Here is a 16,010-nt window from a genome sequence, read left to right as displayed (position 1 = left end):
CCAGCTTCCATCTTAATGGCTAAAGTGTCCTAGAATAAAGTTCAGGCCTAGAGAAAATAGATCACTAGCTACCATTTTACAAAGACTTAATAGTAGTTGTGTTGTTTTAATTTCCTAAGTATTAATGAGCCCAGGTTTGTGGGGTGAGTCAGATCCTGTCAGGCATATGCTTTCTTTGCTCAATAGGGCTATCAGGTCAAAGGAGTAAAAAACCTTGTGATTTCACCTAGGATTAGACTAGAGGAAAGGGACTAAGATTTCAATCACAAGAAACCATGTTGTACATCAGGAGAAACTGTAGACAATGAATAAGTATATCATACTCTTTGGAGTGGGTCTCCTAGCATAATTAGAACACATTTTTTTTTAATTTTATTTATTTATTTATTTGGTTATGGCGGGTCTTAGTTGCGGCATATGGGCTCCTCAGTCGTGTCAGGCAGTCTCCTTAGTTGTGGCACGTGAACTCTTAGTTGCGGCATGCATGTGGGATCTAATTCCCTGACCAGGTATTGAACCCGAGGCCCTGCATTGGGAGCATGGAGTCTTAACCACTGCTCCACCAGGGAAGTCCGAGAACACCCTTTTTGAAGGACCAGATAGACCGAGACATCCATCTTTTTCTCTGACAAACCTTAAGACAAGCCTGCTTTAGGAATGGCGAGCAGGTGACCAAAATGAGACGTGGCTATCCCTTCCAGCTCTCTGCTTGTTAAGAGGAAAGAGAAACACTTCAAAAACCATAGCCCTCTTATAATTTGTTGCCTATCAGGTAGGTGTGCCTTTTTAAAAAGGGCCTTTAAGAATTGTTTACTGAATGGAGAAGAAACTAACCTAGCAACCCAATATTTTTCAAAATCTTAGCTGTAGAGGGCTATTGCCACGAGCTTTTACCTACTTAATTTAATATTTACACACTGGTTATCTCATAAGACTTATCCAAGTTACGAAGAAGTGAAAATAAAGCGTTAGCATGAAAAGTATCCTTCAAACTCTTTTTGGGGGGCTACCTTATTCCCTTTCTGTAAGAAGATTCAAGATTTAGTTCTGATTATTTGGGTCCCAAGGAAGCCTCCATTACCAAGAGGGCTGTTGGGGGGCTCTGAAATAGCTATATGTTTCCCCCTTGCAAGCTTTCATGAAGGTGATTTGTTGTCATTTTCCATTTGAGGAGGGAATAAAAATTTCCCCAAACTGAAAATAAAGCAAACTGTGTGTTTAGCATCTGTAATTGTGTGCTGAGGAAATTTATTAAGAGCCGCTTGAGAAAAAGCAGACCTCTGGGTCTCTGTGCTAACTGGCTCCTTGTCATGAAATAAAACCTTGTTGTTCAAAATGCCTGATTAATAGCATCGATTTGCTAAACTTGTGCTTCTCAGATACATTACTCGTTACTTCTGTGATTCACATCTGACAGCTCTGGGAAAATGGTTCTGACTGTTGTACCTCTGTGCTTTACAGCTCTATGAAAATAAACCAGTATTGCATGAAGCAGCCTAGCTACTTCTATAAAGCAGAAGTAACTAGTACTCCTTCCCCTCGGCGGGAGATACAAACTTGTTTGTCAGCCACTTCAGACTGACACATCATATTCTCTACTTGCCATTCTCTAGTTAATAAGTAAAACTTTGACACACTCTCAAAATCAATATGTCTAAGAAATGTTTTCCTAATACATTTATTACTTCACTTATGGAATAAATATTTGCCATGTCAGTTCCCTGCTGAAAACTGGTCAGTGACTAGCTACAGGGTAAAGTCCAAACTATATAACTTGATATTCTGAGACCATCATCATCTGGCCTCCGCCCATCCTTCAGTCCCATTGTCTATTTGCCCCCAGGTATGAGAGCTACTACAGACTATCGAACCCCTTACAGTTCCTGATCATTCTTGCCCTTGGTTTTGTCCTTGTTGTTTGTTTGTTTGTATGTTTGAAATATCTGTTCCATTGAGCAGAAGTCTGTAGAACTCACAGGATTAGGGGGATAAGGCAAGGCGTAATGTGAGTTTAGAAAAATCAACTAAATTTTAAGCATATTTTTCCTCATACTTAAGGCAGTGACTCCTTTTCCTTTTTTTGTCATTTATTATTCATAATTGCAAATTATTTTTTAAAGTTTGCCCCCTGAAGTATTTCTCAATGTAGGATCCAAATTTGCAACATTTTCCTAAAAGATATAATAAATACCCCTTCTCCCTTAATCTGGATTTAATGTTTCTTTGGACTTCTCAAGAGCCTAGTTTTCTGTACTTTTTTCTTGTTGATGGGCTGGAATTTGTGGGAAGTTTTATGGGCTAATTTATGAATTTGAGATTTCTGGTCTGATTGAGCGGTCACTAGTAGATCTACCTCTTTGTGTCCTGTTCATTCCCTCCACCCCTATCAGTCACAGATTATGGCTTAGTCACTGTAGGGCCCTGGTTCCCCAGTATTATGCCTGGATTAGAGATGGAGGTGGGCAGGTATAAGACAAACTACAGCCCCCCACCCCCACCCCAGGGAGTATCTTTCAGCTTCCCAGATGCCATTTTGAACTCTCCATGTAGCTATCCATCCCTAGTTAGCGCTACTCTTGAGTCTGTTGACTCTGACTAGAAGCTGCTGATGTTGCTGTAGGTTTTTTTTTTTTTTTTTTTTTTTTTTTTGCGGTACGCGGGCCTCTCACTGCTGTGGCCTCTCCTGTTGCAGAGCACAGGCTCCGGACGCGCAGGCTCAGTGGCCATGGCTTACGGGCCCAGCCGCTCCGCGGCATGTGGGATCTTCCCGGACCGGGGCACGAACCCACGTTCCCTGCATCGGCAGGCGGACTCTCAACCACTGCGCCACCAGGGAAGCCCTGCTATAAGGTTTATAAGTTTTATTAGCTGCTTGACAATGGAGTATAGACAGGGAATGGAGGGTTCTTTGGGACTTAATGGTCCGCAGAATCCTACTACCTGCCTGGTGTAGATTCTCCACCTGGAGAAGAGCCTGACATTGTGCCCCTCATGGCTGCCCGCTTGGCTAGTCCCCAGGTGTTAACACTGCACAAGTTACCCAGACCTCTGAGCAGCTTGAATTCTAGGCCGACCTTAGATACCTAGGCCTTACCTAACCAGTCCTGGGTTGGTCCTCTCTGGGAGACCCACAGTTTTGGGCCATGTGGGGCAGAGAAGAGCCCACTTCACCTTGGCAGTGGGTGACAGACAACAGCTTGGAGCCCATGTTTCCAATAAGTGTTGGCCTTGACTTGCTAAAGGGATGTCTTAAAGGTGAAGGAAGGGTGAAATCTTACTTTCTTCACAGCTAAACATCCTAGAAAGGAGAGCTAATCTTCAGTGTAGTTTTTATAGCACTTTTCAAGCCTTTTAGCCTTCCTTTTTCTAAAATCTACGTGGGACCTTTGCATATTGAACCTTTCCTGGGAGAAAAATGTCTGTCAAAATGGTACAGACCCTCCTTCCCTTCTCCCTTTCCTGTCTGTCCTTCCCAGCAATCTTGTCCTTCCTCATCTTGTGCTCTCCAAAGTGGCTGAACTATGGATTGACCAGGGTTTCCAAAACATCCTAGTCTTTCCCAATCCCTGGTACAAGAGGACTGATTGGTCTTGTTTGTCCCAGTTGGCACGAGTCTGAGCTCTTCCACCTGTCTTTGTGGTGGTGCAGTGTAGACAGTGATTAAGAGACTCTGGAGCCAGACTGCCAGGCTGGTTCAAATCCTGACCCTACCAATTACCAGTGACGTGAGCTTAGGCACGTTACTTATGCTGTCTCTGTCTCACCTTCCTTATAAATAAAATGGGGATAATGATAGTATCTACCTCATAGTGTTAACATATATGAAGTACTTAGAATAAGGCCTGCTCATGGTAATCTTTGCTGTGGTGAAATCATCAGTTATTTCTGTATCTAAGAAAGTTGTCATGGAACCACTTCCCCTGCCCACCCACACTGTATTGACCACTTTCCCATTCCAATATTTGCAGCTTTTAGTCTGATGATCCATCTATCTTAAAATGTATACTAGGGCTTCCCTGGTGGCGCAGTGGTTGGGAGTCCGCCTGCCGATGCAGGGGATACGGGTTCGTGCCCCGGTCCGGGAGGATCCCACATGCCGTGGAGCGGCTGGGCCCGTGAGCCATGGCCGCTGGGCCTGTGCGTCCGGAGCCTGTGCTCCGCAATGGGGGAGGCCACAACAGTGAGAGGCCCGCGTACAGCAAAAAAAAAAAAAAAAAAAAAAAAAAAATGTATACTAGTTATATTGTGGTTCCAGCTTAGGTTTGCTTACATAATGAATTTCCTTTTAGAATCAAACCTTTTTTTTCCCCTCCTCTTCTTTTCATAGAGTTTAATTCTCAAATAATGTTTTTATTTTGTTTTCTTTTGTTTTAAGGAAAAGAGGAAAGAGATTTTTCACCAGAAGTTTGTAGCCAGGGTGGTAGTGGGGCCTCCCTCCCAACAGTGCTCTGCCTTTGGCTTTCCCATGGGATGGTGGACTGGGATGATAAGTAAGGTCTGGCTTTGACATCAGAAACATCTAGCTCTGCCACTGAATCATGTTACCTTGGGAAAAGTACTTAACGTTTCAGAAGCTTGGTGTTCTTTTATTTAATACCTACCTCATAAGGTTATAATAAGGATTGAATGAAATAATGTATGCAGAATTTTAGCTCAGTACCTGGTATGTAATAAGTGCTCAATAAATGGTATTTATTATTATCATTGCTATTTTTAGTAGAGATTGGGATTAGAGGTGTGATGATGACTATTCCTTGGGATTCTCCTGTAGATTGTTTAAGACAAATTGGGTTTCTACCAAAGGATGGGAATGAAAGTCTTAGCACTGTTATGTCTCTGATTTTTTTTTTCTTTTCTTTTTCTGCTTTCCAAAGGCTTTAATTTTTCATCCTCTGGGAGAGAAGATGTAGATGTGAGAACACTAGGAAATGGTAAGATTGTGACAATATCACTTGACTGGAACTAACTTTCAGATTATCACCCTTTTCAGACAGCAGCTTTTTTGTAGTCACTTAGTCAGAATCAAAGTTGGCAGAGCCCAGAGCTTCTCCATGTGAGGAAGCCTTGTGGATTATGGAGCTACCCTTGTAAATTATATGACTATGTTTTAACAGGGATCATTTCTTCAGAGGCCATCTTTATTGAATACCTGTAGGTTATAAGGGACTTCTATGTGCATTAACAAAGAGGTGCCTGATTTTTTCCAAAAATTGATAATTAATTGTTCCTTTTAATAACATTTCAGTACCAGTACAATTTTCAAAATGCACCTCATTTAAATTGCAAAATGTCTTCATTTAAAAAGTGCTTCTGCTCTCTTAGCCTTCATTTCTCTCATTTTACATTGTTGCATTACAAGAAGGATGGTGAGAGTAATCCTGAGGTATTCGAGATTTATAGTCCCTTCTTCTCATGGAATCTCAGCTTTTCATTTCACTAGGCTAGGAGAATGTATTTCAATTTGGTATACCTGGGCATTGCTGCATGTGACAACATTATGTTAGTGTAACCAAGTCAATTAGTGGCTGTTTGGATTTGATTTTGTAATTAACACAGGCTTGTTCGTGGACTTTTGGGAAAGCAGTCATTTTTACATATTGCCTGTCCTGGGGTTTAGCAGCCCCCAAAAAGCCCCATGATTCTTTTCACACATTCTTCTCTCCCCCAGATGTAGTCATGTCACTAAACTTTCAGTCCTCTAGAGCTCAACTCGTTTTTTCACACCTCCTAACCCTCTTGCATTAGCCCAAATGTTTTAACTCCATCAACACGTTTCTGTTTCATGACGGGGTGTGTGCTGCCAGGAAGGCCCTTTGCAATTGAGCTGGTGAATCCTCATAGAGTACATTTCACTTCACAAGAAATTAAGGAACTTCAGCAGGTAAACCACTTCATGACATGGAAATTGTCATGTTTCTGCAACTCTGTAACTGAACTAGAGTTGCTAATTGTTTTTCTTTCTCTACTACTACAGAAAATTAATAACTCATCTAACAAAATCCAAGTCCGTGACTTGCAGCTTGTCACAAGGTAAGGGTAGGCTCACTGGATTTGTTTTCAAGAGGGGGGTTTTGGTTGTAGATCATTTATCTGATAAGGGATTTGTATCTAGAATATATAAAGAACTCCTACAACTCAATAATAAGAAAATAACTCAATTAAAAATGGAGAGATGATTGAGTGAACATTTCTCCAAAAAAGGATACACGAAATAACCAGTGAATACATGAAAAGATGCTCAACATCATTAGTCATTAGAGAAATGCAAATCAAAACCACAGTGAGATCCCACTTCACAAAAAGACAGAAAATAACAAGTGTTGTCAAGGATATGGAGAAACTGGATCCCTCATACATTGCTGTGGGATTATAACTGGTGCCACTTTGCAAAACAGTTTGGCAGTTTCTCAAAAAGTTAAATATAGAGTAACCATATAGCCCAGCGGTTCCACTTCTAGATATATACCCACGAGAAATGGAAATGTGCATCCACACAGAGACTTCTGCATGAATGTTTATAGTAGCATTACTCATAATAGCAAAAATGTAGAAACAACCCAAATGTCTATGGATGAACAAAATGTGAATGTGGTATATCCATACAGTGTAATATCATTTAGTAATGAAAAGGGATGAAGTACAGATACATGCTACAACATGGATGAACCTTGAAAACATTATAAAGTGAAAGAAGCCAGACATCAAATACCACTTATTGTATATTTTACAATATTCACATTTTAATATATGAAATGTTCAGAGTAGGAAAATCTATAGAGACAGAAAGTCAACAAGTGGTTGCCAAGGGCTGGGGGAAATGAGGAATGAGAAGTGATTGCAAATAGGTGTGGAGTTTCTCTTCTGGGGTGATGAAAGTATTCTAAAGTTAGATTGTGGTAGTAGCTGCACAACTCTGTAAACGTACTAAAAATCACTGAATCGTTCAGTTACACAGGGGAATTGTATGTAAATTATATCTCAATAAATCTATTTTTAAAGAAAGGGAAGTTTGGGGCAAGTCTTGTCTGTATTTTATATATTCAGACAAACTTTCTTTTATTGTTTTTGTTTAGGGAGGCAATAGGTCATATGAAAGAAGGTGAAGAAGAAAAGACCAAGACCTATAGTGCCTTAATATGGACAAATAAAGCAATACAGAGGAAGGACATTGAATTCCTAGATGACATAAAGGTAGTTCAGTGCTCTAATTCTTTTATTTTTCTACTGCCTATAAAAGAGTCCTTTGTCTTCTCGTTTATTACCAACAAGTCATAGCGCATAGGCTTTGGGGACTGTGAGACCTGGTTCTAAATCCTGCCTTTGCCATTTACTAGTTAAATGACTGGGCAATTCATCTAACCTGTGTGAGAAGCAGTGTTGCTAGTGATTAAGAGTCTGACTCCAAGGACAGGTTGTCTGGGTGCAAATCCTGGTTCTGCATTTCTTAGTTGTGTGACTTTGGACAAGTTGCTTAGCCTCTTTATGCTTCAGTTTCTTCATCTGTAAAATTAATTAGAAGAATTAAACGGGTTTAGTCATATAAAGCTCTTAGAATAGAATCTGGCACATAGAAAACACTCAGCAATGCTATTATTATATTTGGCCATTTGCAAAAAGGAAATAGAAAATAGAACTTATCTAATAGAACTGATGCTCAGATTAAGTGCATAAATAAAACATGTTGTAAATAAATACATCAGGGTGATACATGTAGAGCACAAATGTTCTGGCACATGCTAGATTTTCCTTCACATGAGCATGCTGCTGTAGAGGGTCTACATGTTCGTTTGCATGTTTCTTCCCACCTGCCCCCACCGCTTCCTGTAAAGATAACTTACTTTCACATGCAAGGAATGAGCATAAATGGGCACAAAGATGTAAATCGTTATCACAACATTGTTTAAATGGGCAATATTTTGTAATAATCTAGAGGGGACTGGTTTAATCTTATGGCTTATCTGTGTGATGGACTATTACTAGCCAGCTGTTAGAAAGTATATGGTAGATGAATATTCATTGACAAAGGAAAATGTTCCTGATGAATGCTAAGGGGAAAAAAACAAGCTATAAGGATATATAGAGGATGATACATTGTGATTTAAACACACACACACACACACACAAGTGTGTGCTTATGTATACACATACATATGACTATAAAGAAAACAAATTGTATGGCAAAAAAAAATACCATAAATAGGATTTATACAAATACCCAATAGAGAAAAATGGACAAAATATTTGAAAAGACAGCTGAAAAAAGAGCAACTCCAAATGGCCAAGAATCATTTGAAAAGATGTTCCACCTCCAGACTGAAGTAACAATAAGACATCACTTTATTCTTCTGAGACTAAGAATGCCTGTTGGTTGGAGGGAGGAGAAGCCTAGTTATATACATTTTCAGTAGAAATGTAAGTGTTTCAGCCTTTTTGGAAAACAATGTGGCAGTGACTGTAAAAATAAAAAATAGACTGGTGGTCTACCCAGTACTTCCACTACTGGCAGGACAAGAAATAAAACTCCAGTGCATAAGGATAGGTGCACAAGGATGTTTGTTGACTTTGTTCAGAGTGACAAAATCAACAACAAAACTGGAAACAAAAGTGAATTTCCTTCAATAAGGAAATGGTAGAACACATTGGAATATTATACAGCTGTTTAAAAAAACTAAAACAGGGCTTCCCTGGTGGCGCAGTGGTTGAGAGTCCGCCTGCCGATGCAGGGGACACGGGTTCGTGCCCCGATCCTGGAAGATCCCGCGTGCCGCGGAGCGGCTGGGCCCGCGAGCCGTGGCCGCGGGGCCTGTGTGTCCGGAGCCTGTGCTCCACAACGGGGGAGGCCACAGCAGTGAGAGGCCCGCGTACAGCAAAAAAAAAAAAAAAAAAAAAAACTAAAACAGCATGTGATCCCATTTAATTTATGTTATTGTGTGTATATATGCCTAAAACTGTTGGAAAAAGAGATAAAGGTAGGTCTACATCTAGGACTTGTAGGAACATCCATGATACTACCGGAAAAAAGCAAGGTGCAGAATAATGTTTATAGTATGAGTGTTTTGGTGAAATCATACATGTCATTTCACCTGCTTAGAGAAGTTCACCTATAAAATGAGGGGTGGACTAGATGATCCCCAGTGGGCCCTCCACTTCTCAGGTTCTGTGATTCCAAATCTAAGGCCTTCTGGCCTTTGGCCCTATTATCTAGGGAGTCTTTAGGATGATAGTTATGCTATAGACAGATATCCTTAAGATTGCAAAACAAATTTGTAAACCTCTATTCTATCACATGTGTACATGTATACAGCTCATTTAGAATGCTGTGGGGAAAATAAAAACTCATTTTAAAAATAGATTCACAGTTTGGGAGTAGCCGTAGAGCTGATTTAGAAATGATGCTGAAAGATGATTGTTACAGGTACACACTAGGTAGTGAAAGGGTCTGATTTAATGGCCCACCGCCCAATTGGACTGATGAGACTAGGTGACGTCTAATAATTTTTTTAAAGTGTTAGGGTTAAAACATTTTTCAGATATCCCTATTGGCATCAAAAATCAAAAAACTGAGTTACTGCCCCATTCTGAGAAAAGGTCACTTCAAATTTACCACTTGTCTCCTTTTTTTTAAGGGCAACCTACTTCTAAGGAAAAAAGTCACCTGCGTGTGTTTCTGAAAATTCAGTATGGGGACAGCAGAGTGCAGTGTTAGAGTAAATGAAGCAGTTTCCTTTCGTTTGCTAGACACAATCAACCAAAAATGACACACAAGTGTGTTGATCTGAGTGTTATGTTGGAAGCAGTGGTGCATCTACTAGCTCAGTTGTACCTCCATTGACTGTTCCTGGGTCAGAGTCCAGGGAGTGACTCGAGGTAAAGGAAACAGAGGGGAAGGGCACACCTTAGCGAGTCACTCCTTTAAAGGCCAGCTGGTTCTGTGCTCTTGTGGAGGCCATATCTTTATCGATTCTATAATAATTCAGCCTTGTTCTTTTTTTGGTCTTTTTGGCCAGAGTAATGTTAAACGTTGTGGAAACAACTTATCTCATCAGAACAAAGTGCTTCTAAAAATCAAAGAATTATAGAATTGTAAGGAGGAGTCACTGACTCACTGCCTTGATAAAAGCAGTCATACCATTTCAAGTGTAGCCTTTGTCAGAACCTGCTCTTCTTTCTTGGTACAGAACTTGGTAGGGGGAGACCAGACAGAAATCTTTCTTTTCTCAGCATGGCTTTAGGCACTCACTAATCATGTAAATCAGGCAGGAGTTGTTCCTACAAGAAATTTCAGAGGATTCAAAGTTCTTATGAACCTGCATTGCTGGTTATGCCCAATATCTTTTTTTTTGGCGATACACGGGCCTCTCACTGTCGGGGCCTCTCCCGTTGCGGAGCACAGGCTCCGGACGCGCAGGCTCAGCGGCCATGGCTCACGGGCCCAGCCACTCCACGCTATGTGGGATCTTCCTGGACCGGGGCACGAACCCGTGTCCCCTGCATCGGCAGGCGGACTCCCAACCACTGCGCCACCAGGGAAGCCCAACCTCTATTTCTTAATTTATATCTTGCGACATAAAAGGACATCTCTAATTGTGAGAAAAACAAGACTTTGTCCCTAAAAACCTGAGTTGTAAAGAAACATGCAGTATTATTCTCAAGTAACCTGAACTGGGCTAACAAATATTGAGAGGTCCTTGTTTATTGTACACACTTATTTGTAATTATTATTTGGAAATACCACCCTAGACAGAGATGCAGCTGTTAATTTTCCAGATAAATCCTTTTGTATAACCAAAAAAAAAAAAAATCCTGTGAGTAGGTATATGGCTCTCCCTAAAACATGGACACTGTCCAAGCACACAGGTGATGCTGTATGTCCCACCTTCTACACCATTTCTCACCTCAGTCTGAAATCCCCACTATTAGGTCACTCTGTTGGGTTAGGGAAAAAAAAGGTAAGAACATTATCTTTTAGAAGAGCTCTGTTTAAAGGGCAGGATAAGACTCCAGGGTCCAATCAATTTGTTACTATTAGAGCAGATGAGACCTTGGGTATCGTTTACTTCAAAGCCTTTTTTTTTTTTTTAATGGCATACTGGGGCCCAGAAAATGAGTAGTTGTGGACCAGGTTATAGGAAGTCCCACAGAGTCTGAACCTTAGAGGATACAATTTATGATAGTATTAGTTTCTATCCTGACAGTGATAGATGGGGGTGCCTGTAGTGAGCCATGGATGATCAAAGGAGGTGCTAAAGTGGGCTTCACTGGGCGGCAAAGCTGACACGTGGTTATCATATCCTCCTCTAGGACTTAAAGATTGACCAGAAAACACCTTTACGGGTCCTTCACCGGAGGCCCCTGGCTGTGAGAACTCGCATCATTCACTCCATGGAGACACACTATGTGGATGAGCACCATTTCCGTCTCTATCTGAAGACTCAGGCAGGAACGTATCCTTTCACCGTCTGTGTAGCACTAATCTAACCAGAATCCTATTAGGAAAGTTCATGCTGCCCTAGAAAAGAGGTTTAACCATATCTCGGAACAGTTCGGAAAAGGTTTGGGCTGGAGAAGAATCCTTTTTTTGTTTTGTTTTGTTTTTGGTCTGGAGTGTTTTTACCCATTAAATTTGTGTTTTTCAAGATGACATATTAAACCATGAGGCAGCAGCCAATTCCATGTGAACCTTAAAATTTTTAGTGTCTCACATGATGCTGAGGTGCTGAGGGCATAGTAAGTGCTCAGGGAACACTTTTTTTTTTTTTTTTTTTTTTTTTTTGCAGTACGCAGGCCTCTCACTGCTGTGGCCTCTCCCGTTGCGGAGCACAGGCTCCGGACGCGCAGGCTCAACGGCCATGGCTCACGGGCCCAGCCACTCCGCGGCACGTGGGATCCTCCCGGACCGGGGCACGAACCCGCGTCCCCTGCATCGGCAGGCGGACCCTCAACCACTGCGCCACCAGGGAAGCCCCAGGGAACACTTTTGATTGATTCATTCATCGATTCATGTCTTTACACATTTTGCAAGTCACATATTCATGACCACATTTGAGTCCTTTCAGCATTTCGAGCATTTGCCCCAAATGATTAAACAGGGATGGTAGATGGGAATGGCCCTACTTTACATGTAGACCTTCACATTATTTGGCCACTGGCCCAGAACAAGAGAATAATAGTCCCAGTTTGATCACTTGTTCATAACCTACCCTGCTTTGTGTGGTTTTGTATCATATCTTAGTTGCTGGTTAAAATATATCAGGGCGCTGCCATAGTCTTAGCTTTAGTTTAGTTTTCAAAGGTGCTCCTGGTTTTTGTTTGTTTCTTGGCTTTATATTATTTTGTGATCCAATAGCATGAAGCATGAAACCTTCTAATTAGTATAAAACTAATGACATACTTATTGGATACAATAGAGGGAAAAATGTCGTTTTACTCACCAAATAGTGTTCTCACTATATTGCTATAATTAGTCTGCCTCTCCTTTCCCATCAAGCTTCTCTCCCCTCTTCTTTCCGTACTCCACCCCAGGAGTGACTAAGCTGAAACAGGTACAGGTTATTTACTCCTAAAATCTTCTAAATTTTTGCAGTTTGGATCTATTTAGACCAGTGGGCATGGAGCACATTTGCCTATTTGTAGATGGAATGTGGATGGAATTTCAAAGAAATCACAGATTTTAAAAACATATTTTTACCTAATTTCAGCTTTGGTTTTGGTGTGCTAGGAAGAAATGCAGTGGTCTTATGGAGAAGCTAATGTCTTTTCAATCTCATTAACATATTTTTAGAACCAGCCATGTACATGTACTTAAGGCATTAGCCAAGAAAGGCTATTTGGTAAAACTTTATTTTTTTATAAATTTATTTTATTTATTTATTTTTGGCTGCGTTGGGTCTTCGTTGCTGCACGCGGGCTTTCTCTAGTCACGGCTAGTGGGGGCTACTCTTCGTTGTGGTGTGCGGGCTTCTCATTGCGGTGGCTTCTCTTGTTGCAGAGCACGGGCTCTAGGCGCGTGGGCTCAGTAGTTGTGGCTCACAGGCTCTAGAGCGCAAACTCAGTAGTTGTGGTGCATGGGCTTAATTGCTCTGCGGCATGTGGGATCTTCCCGGACCATGGCTCGAACCCATGTGCCCTGCGTTGGCAGGCAGATTCTTAACCACTGCGCCACCAGGGAAGTCCCTATTTGGTAAAACTTTAGATACCACGTGGTTATACACAGAAGAATATGAATTTTTCTCGTATATTGCTCAGTATACTGAAGTAGTTCATTTGACTTATACCTCATAAAAAACATTCTGGACCTTTTAACTGGTTATTCTGGGGCTTTTTGGTCATCTCCCCTCATCATTGCTACTTAGAAGTAGCACTCTCTAAAGAAGTGAGAGAAAAAGGACAATTGTTGAGTAATTATGAGTTTAGCAAAGAAGAGAGTTAATAGATAATTATATGCCTTATGCTTGAGTCAAAATGTTTGGTGAAAGTATAGTAAATAAACTATCAGAAAGTGAGGAGGACATAATGTCAGCATATTATGGTGTTAACTTTTTATTTATCATCTGAGAATAAACTTTTTTATATTCAAATTGTACTAAGTTTTATACTAAGTGCTGCTTTATAGACACAACATAATGCTAAATGAGTGTTTACTGAATGCTGGCAAAAACACATCTTTCAGATAAAATACTGTTAAGATTATAGTAGAGTTCTGTGTAAGGAGTGTTAAGGTAATCTGAATAATTCTAGGATCAGTCATTGACTTTGAAATTTTGAAGATCTATGAGGAAAACACACACAAAAAAGAATTAGGTCTATTGCTAACCATGCAAGAGTTGCAAACAACTAAAATTTAGGTCCTTTGATGATCCTTCTGAAGGGCCTTCATCAAGTCTAAATTAATAAGTTCATTTTCTCTCCCATCCTGTTGCTGTTGTCACTGGGTCATGTTATAAGGAGAGCCATCATTGAGGTCGCTCTATGAGTGACCCTGTGAAAACCTACCATTTGGCAACCGCCTGCTGTCATTATCGAAAAATGATGAGACCAAAAAGATGACCAAATAGAATCTGTGGCAAAAAAGAAAATAGCTGAGGTGTTTTTTTTTAAAGCGATGAATTATAGTTAATTTTTAAAATCCATAGTCAAACCTTGGCACTTGGAGATGAGCCAAAAGAAAAGTCATGACTCTTGGGAAGTTTGACATAGGCCCTAGGTCCCAGTGTTGGCTGCCAGGCTGGTAGGAAGGAACCAGTTTGCCATCCTTAGTCTATTTATTGCCACAGCTGTAATTTCTAAGACATACATCCCAAGTCATGGCTCAGAAATAAACTCCCTTTTATAACCTTTCTGCTTTTGTTTGTCATTTCCCCTTCAACCTGTCAAATCTCATCAAACTGTTGGTATTGCATGGTTATCTTCACTTTTTCCTTAAACAAAACCCAGCTACATTAAAGAGTTTGTACATGGAGACTTTGGAAGAACGAAGCCGAACATTTGCTCTCTGATGGATGTGACTGCAGACATTCTTGAGCTGGATGTTGAGGTAAACCATTTTATTGTGGAAATGCCTATTTGTACACTGAATCAGCCAAGGTTTTGCTTTTTTAGCATTAAACCAAATAGTACTATTCACTTTAATAGGTATTTGAAAATGGTCAAAATCTCACAGTAGCATTGAATTGCAGGGAGGGACTATCTTCAGAATTTTTATTTTTTAAAAAACACAAGGTCTCATTTATAATCCTTGCAAATATATAGCTAATTTACTAACTGTGCTTTACATATGACATGAGATCTAAACCCTTAAACCAAGCAAGGAAACGAAGTTGTAAGTGCCCTTCATATATCCTTTGGACTCTCTTATAAAGAATTTAAGGCAGCCTCCTCAGAAACATATATTCAGGACAGGGATAGAAAATGGGATGAGCCAATGGTTATAAATAAAAGCAGTTCTATAAGTGTTCTGTGATGTGGTATAAGAGAAATTCTCTGCTCTTATAGTCAGAATTGAAATCAGATTACATTCTTAAGTAATTAGAAGAATGGAATGAATGGATCTTTCAGACAATTCTCCATAAACATTTTTCTCATTTGAGCATCAATAGGTATTGAGTCACGAGTTGTGCACTTTGGTAAATATCTGGCTAAGAACAGCTTCCCCACACCCCACACAAAAAAAGGAATTTTTGCACTTGGGAATAATCTCATTATAAATAAAAAGAAGTGGGTATAATTGCCTAGTATGAAAACAGCCATGGTAATCAAATGATCACTGGAACGTCATTGCTTTACCAGCACTTCTCTTGAGTGCTTTCAGATTAGATTTTATACACCTGTGGTACAACCAGTGATAGCATCTTCAAGGTTGCAGGGAGTCTTCTTAGTAAGACTATCATTTTGAGGAAGACAACCTTCTCTTAAAGAAAATCCCAAATGCATTCATCTTCTTTGACCTTAATTCTTAGGACAGCTTAGGAGTGTCAAAGAGCCAAAGGCCAGGGTTTCTCAGCCCTGATTGTCCATTGCAATCACCTGTAGAACTTTTAAAACCCTATAAATATGCCTACCTTCCCCTGACCTCAACACATACAAGATTGTGATCAGTAATGTTTGGTTTTCAGGCTTGAGAAACCACCCATTAATTTATATATGGGTGTTTGTTTTATGGCTATATTCTGAAACAAAACCAAAGTATTTCTTGGCATCTGTAAAAGATACACACACACACATACATACACATACACACACACAATACTTATTTGGGCTTTTCTAATAAAAATTTCCAAATCTGGTAGTGACTCAGATTAATTTAAAAAATAATCTGTAGTAAATCATTTCAGGTTTTACACTTTAAGTCTCGAAAAACTACATGGGTATGGTAGGTTTTTTTTGTTTTTGTTTGTTCGTTTTTTGTATTTTTTTGTTTTAACTTCTAAATTAGGCCCTCTAGGGTAGTTAAGGCAAAGTGCAATTTCATACTTCTAATGCCTGGGACATGATTATTTATGTGGAGACAAATA

At 40.1% G+C, this 16,010-nt stretch overlaps 1 protein-coding gene across 4 annotated transcripts in view; it reads left to right on the top strand.

Moving 5' to 3' along the window:
* PUS10 (pseudouridine synthase 10) overlaps nucleotides 1–16,010 on the top strand; it is a 71,571-nt gene that overhangs the window by 53,116 nt on the left and 2,445 nt on the right. For all 4 annotated transcript variants that reach the window (XM_060117957.1, XM_060117956.1, XM_060117955.1 and 1 more), the window contains exons 12-17: nucleotides 4,875–4,931; nucleotides 5,805–5,881; nucleotides 5,975–6,030; nucleotides 7,074–7,191; nucleotides 11,302–11,444; nucleotides 14,434–14,533. In XM_060117957.1, coding sequence (XP_059973940.1) covers nucleotides 4,875–4,931; nucleotides 5,805–5,881; nucleotides 5,975–6,030; nucleotides 7,074–7,191; nucleotides 11,302–11,444; nucleotides 14,434–14,533 — 551 coding nt within the window. The remainder of the gene's footprint in view (nucleotides 1–4,874; nucleotides 4,932–5,804; nucleotides 5,882–5,974; nucleotides 6,031–7,073; nucleotides 7,192–11,301; nucleotides 11,445–14,433; nucleotides 14,534–16,010) is intronic.

Source organism: Mesoplodon densirostris, chromosome 14 (genome assembly GCF_025265405.1).
Source record: "Mesoplodon densirostris isolate mMesDen1 chromosome 14, mMesDen1 primary haplotype, whole genome shotgun sequence".
Classification (NCBI taxonomy): domain Eukaryota; kingdom Metazoa; phylum Chordata; class Mammalia; order Artiodactyla; family Ziphiidae; genus Mesoplodon; species Mesoplodon densirostris.
The sequence above is the reverse complement of the archived record's forward strand: the minus strand, read 5'-3'. Positions and strand labels throughout refer to the sequence as shown.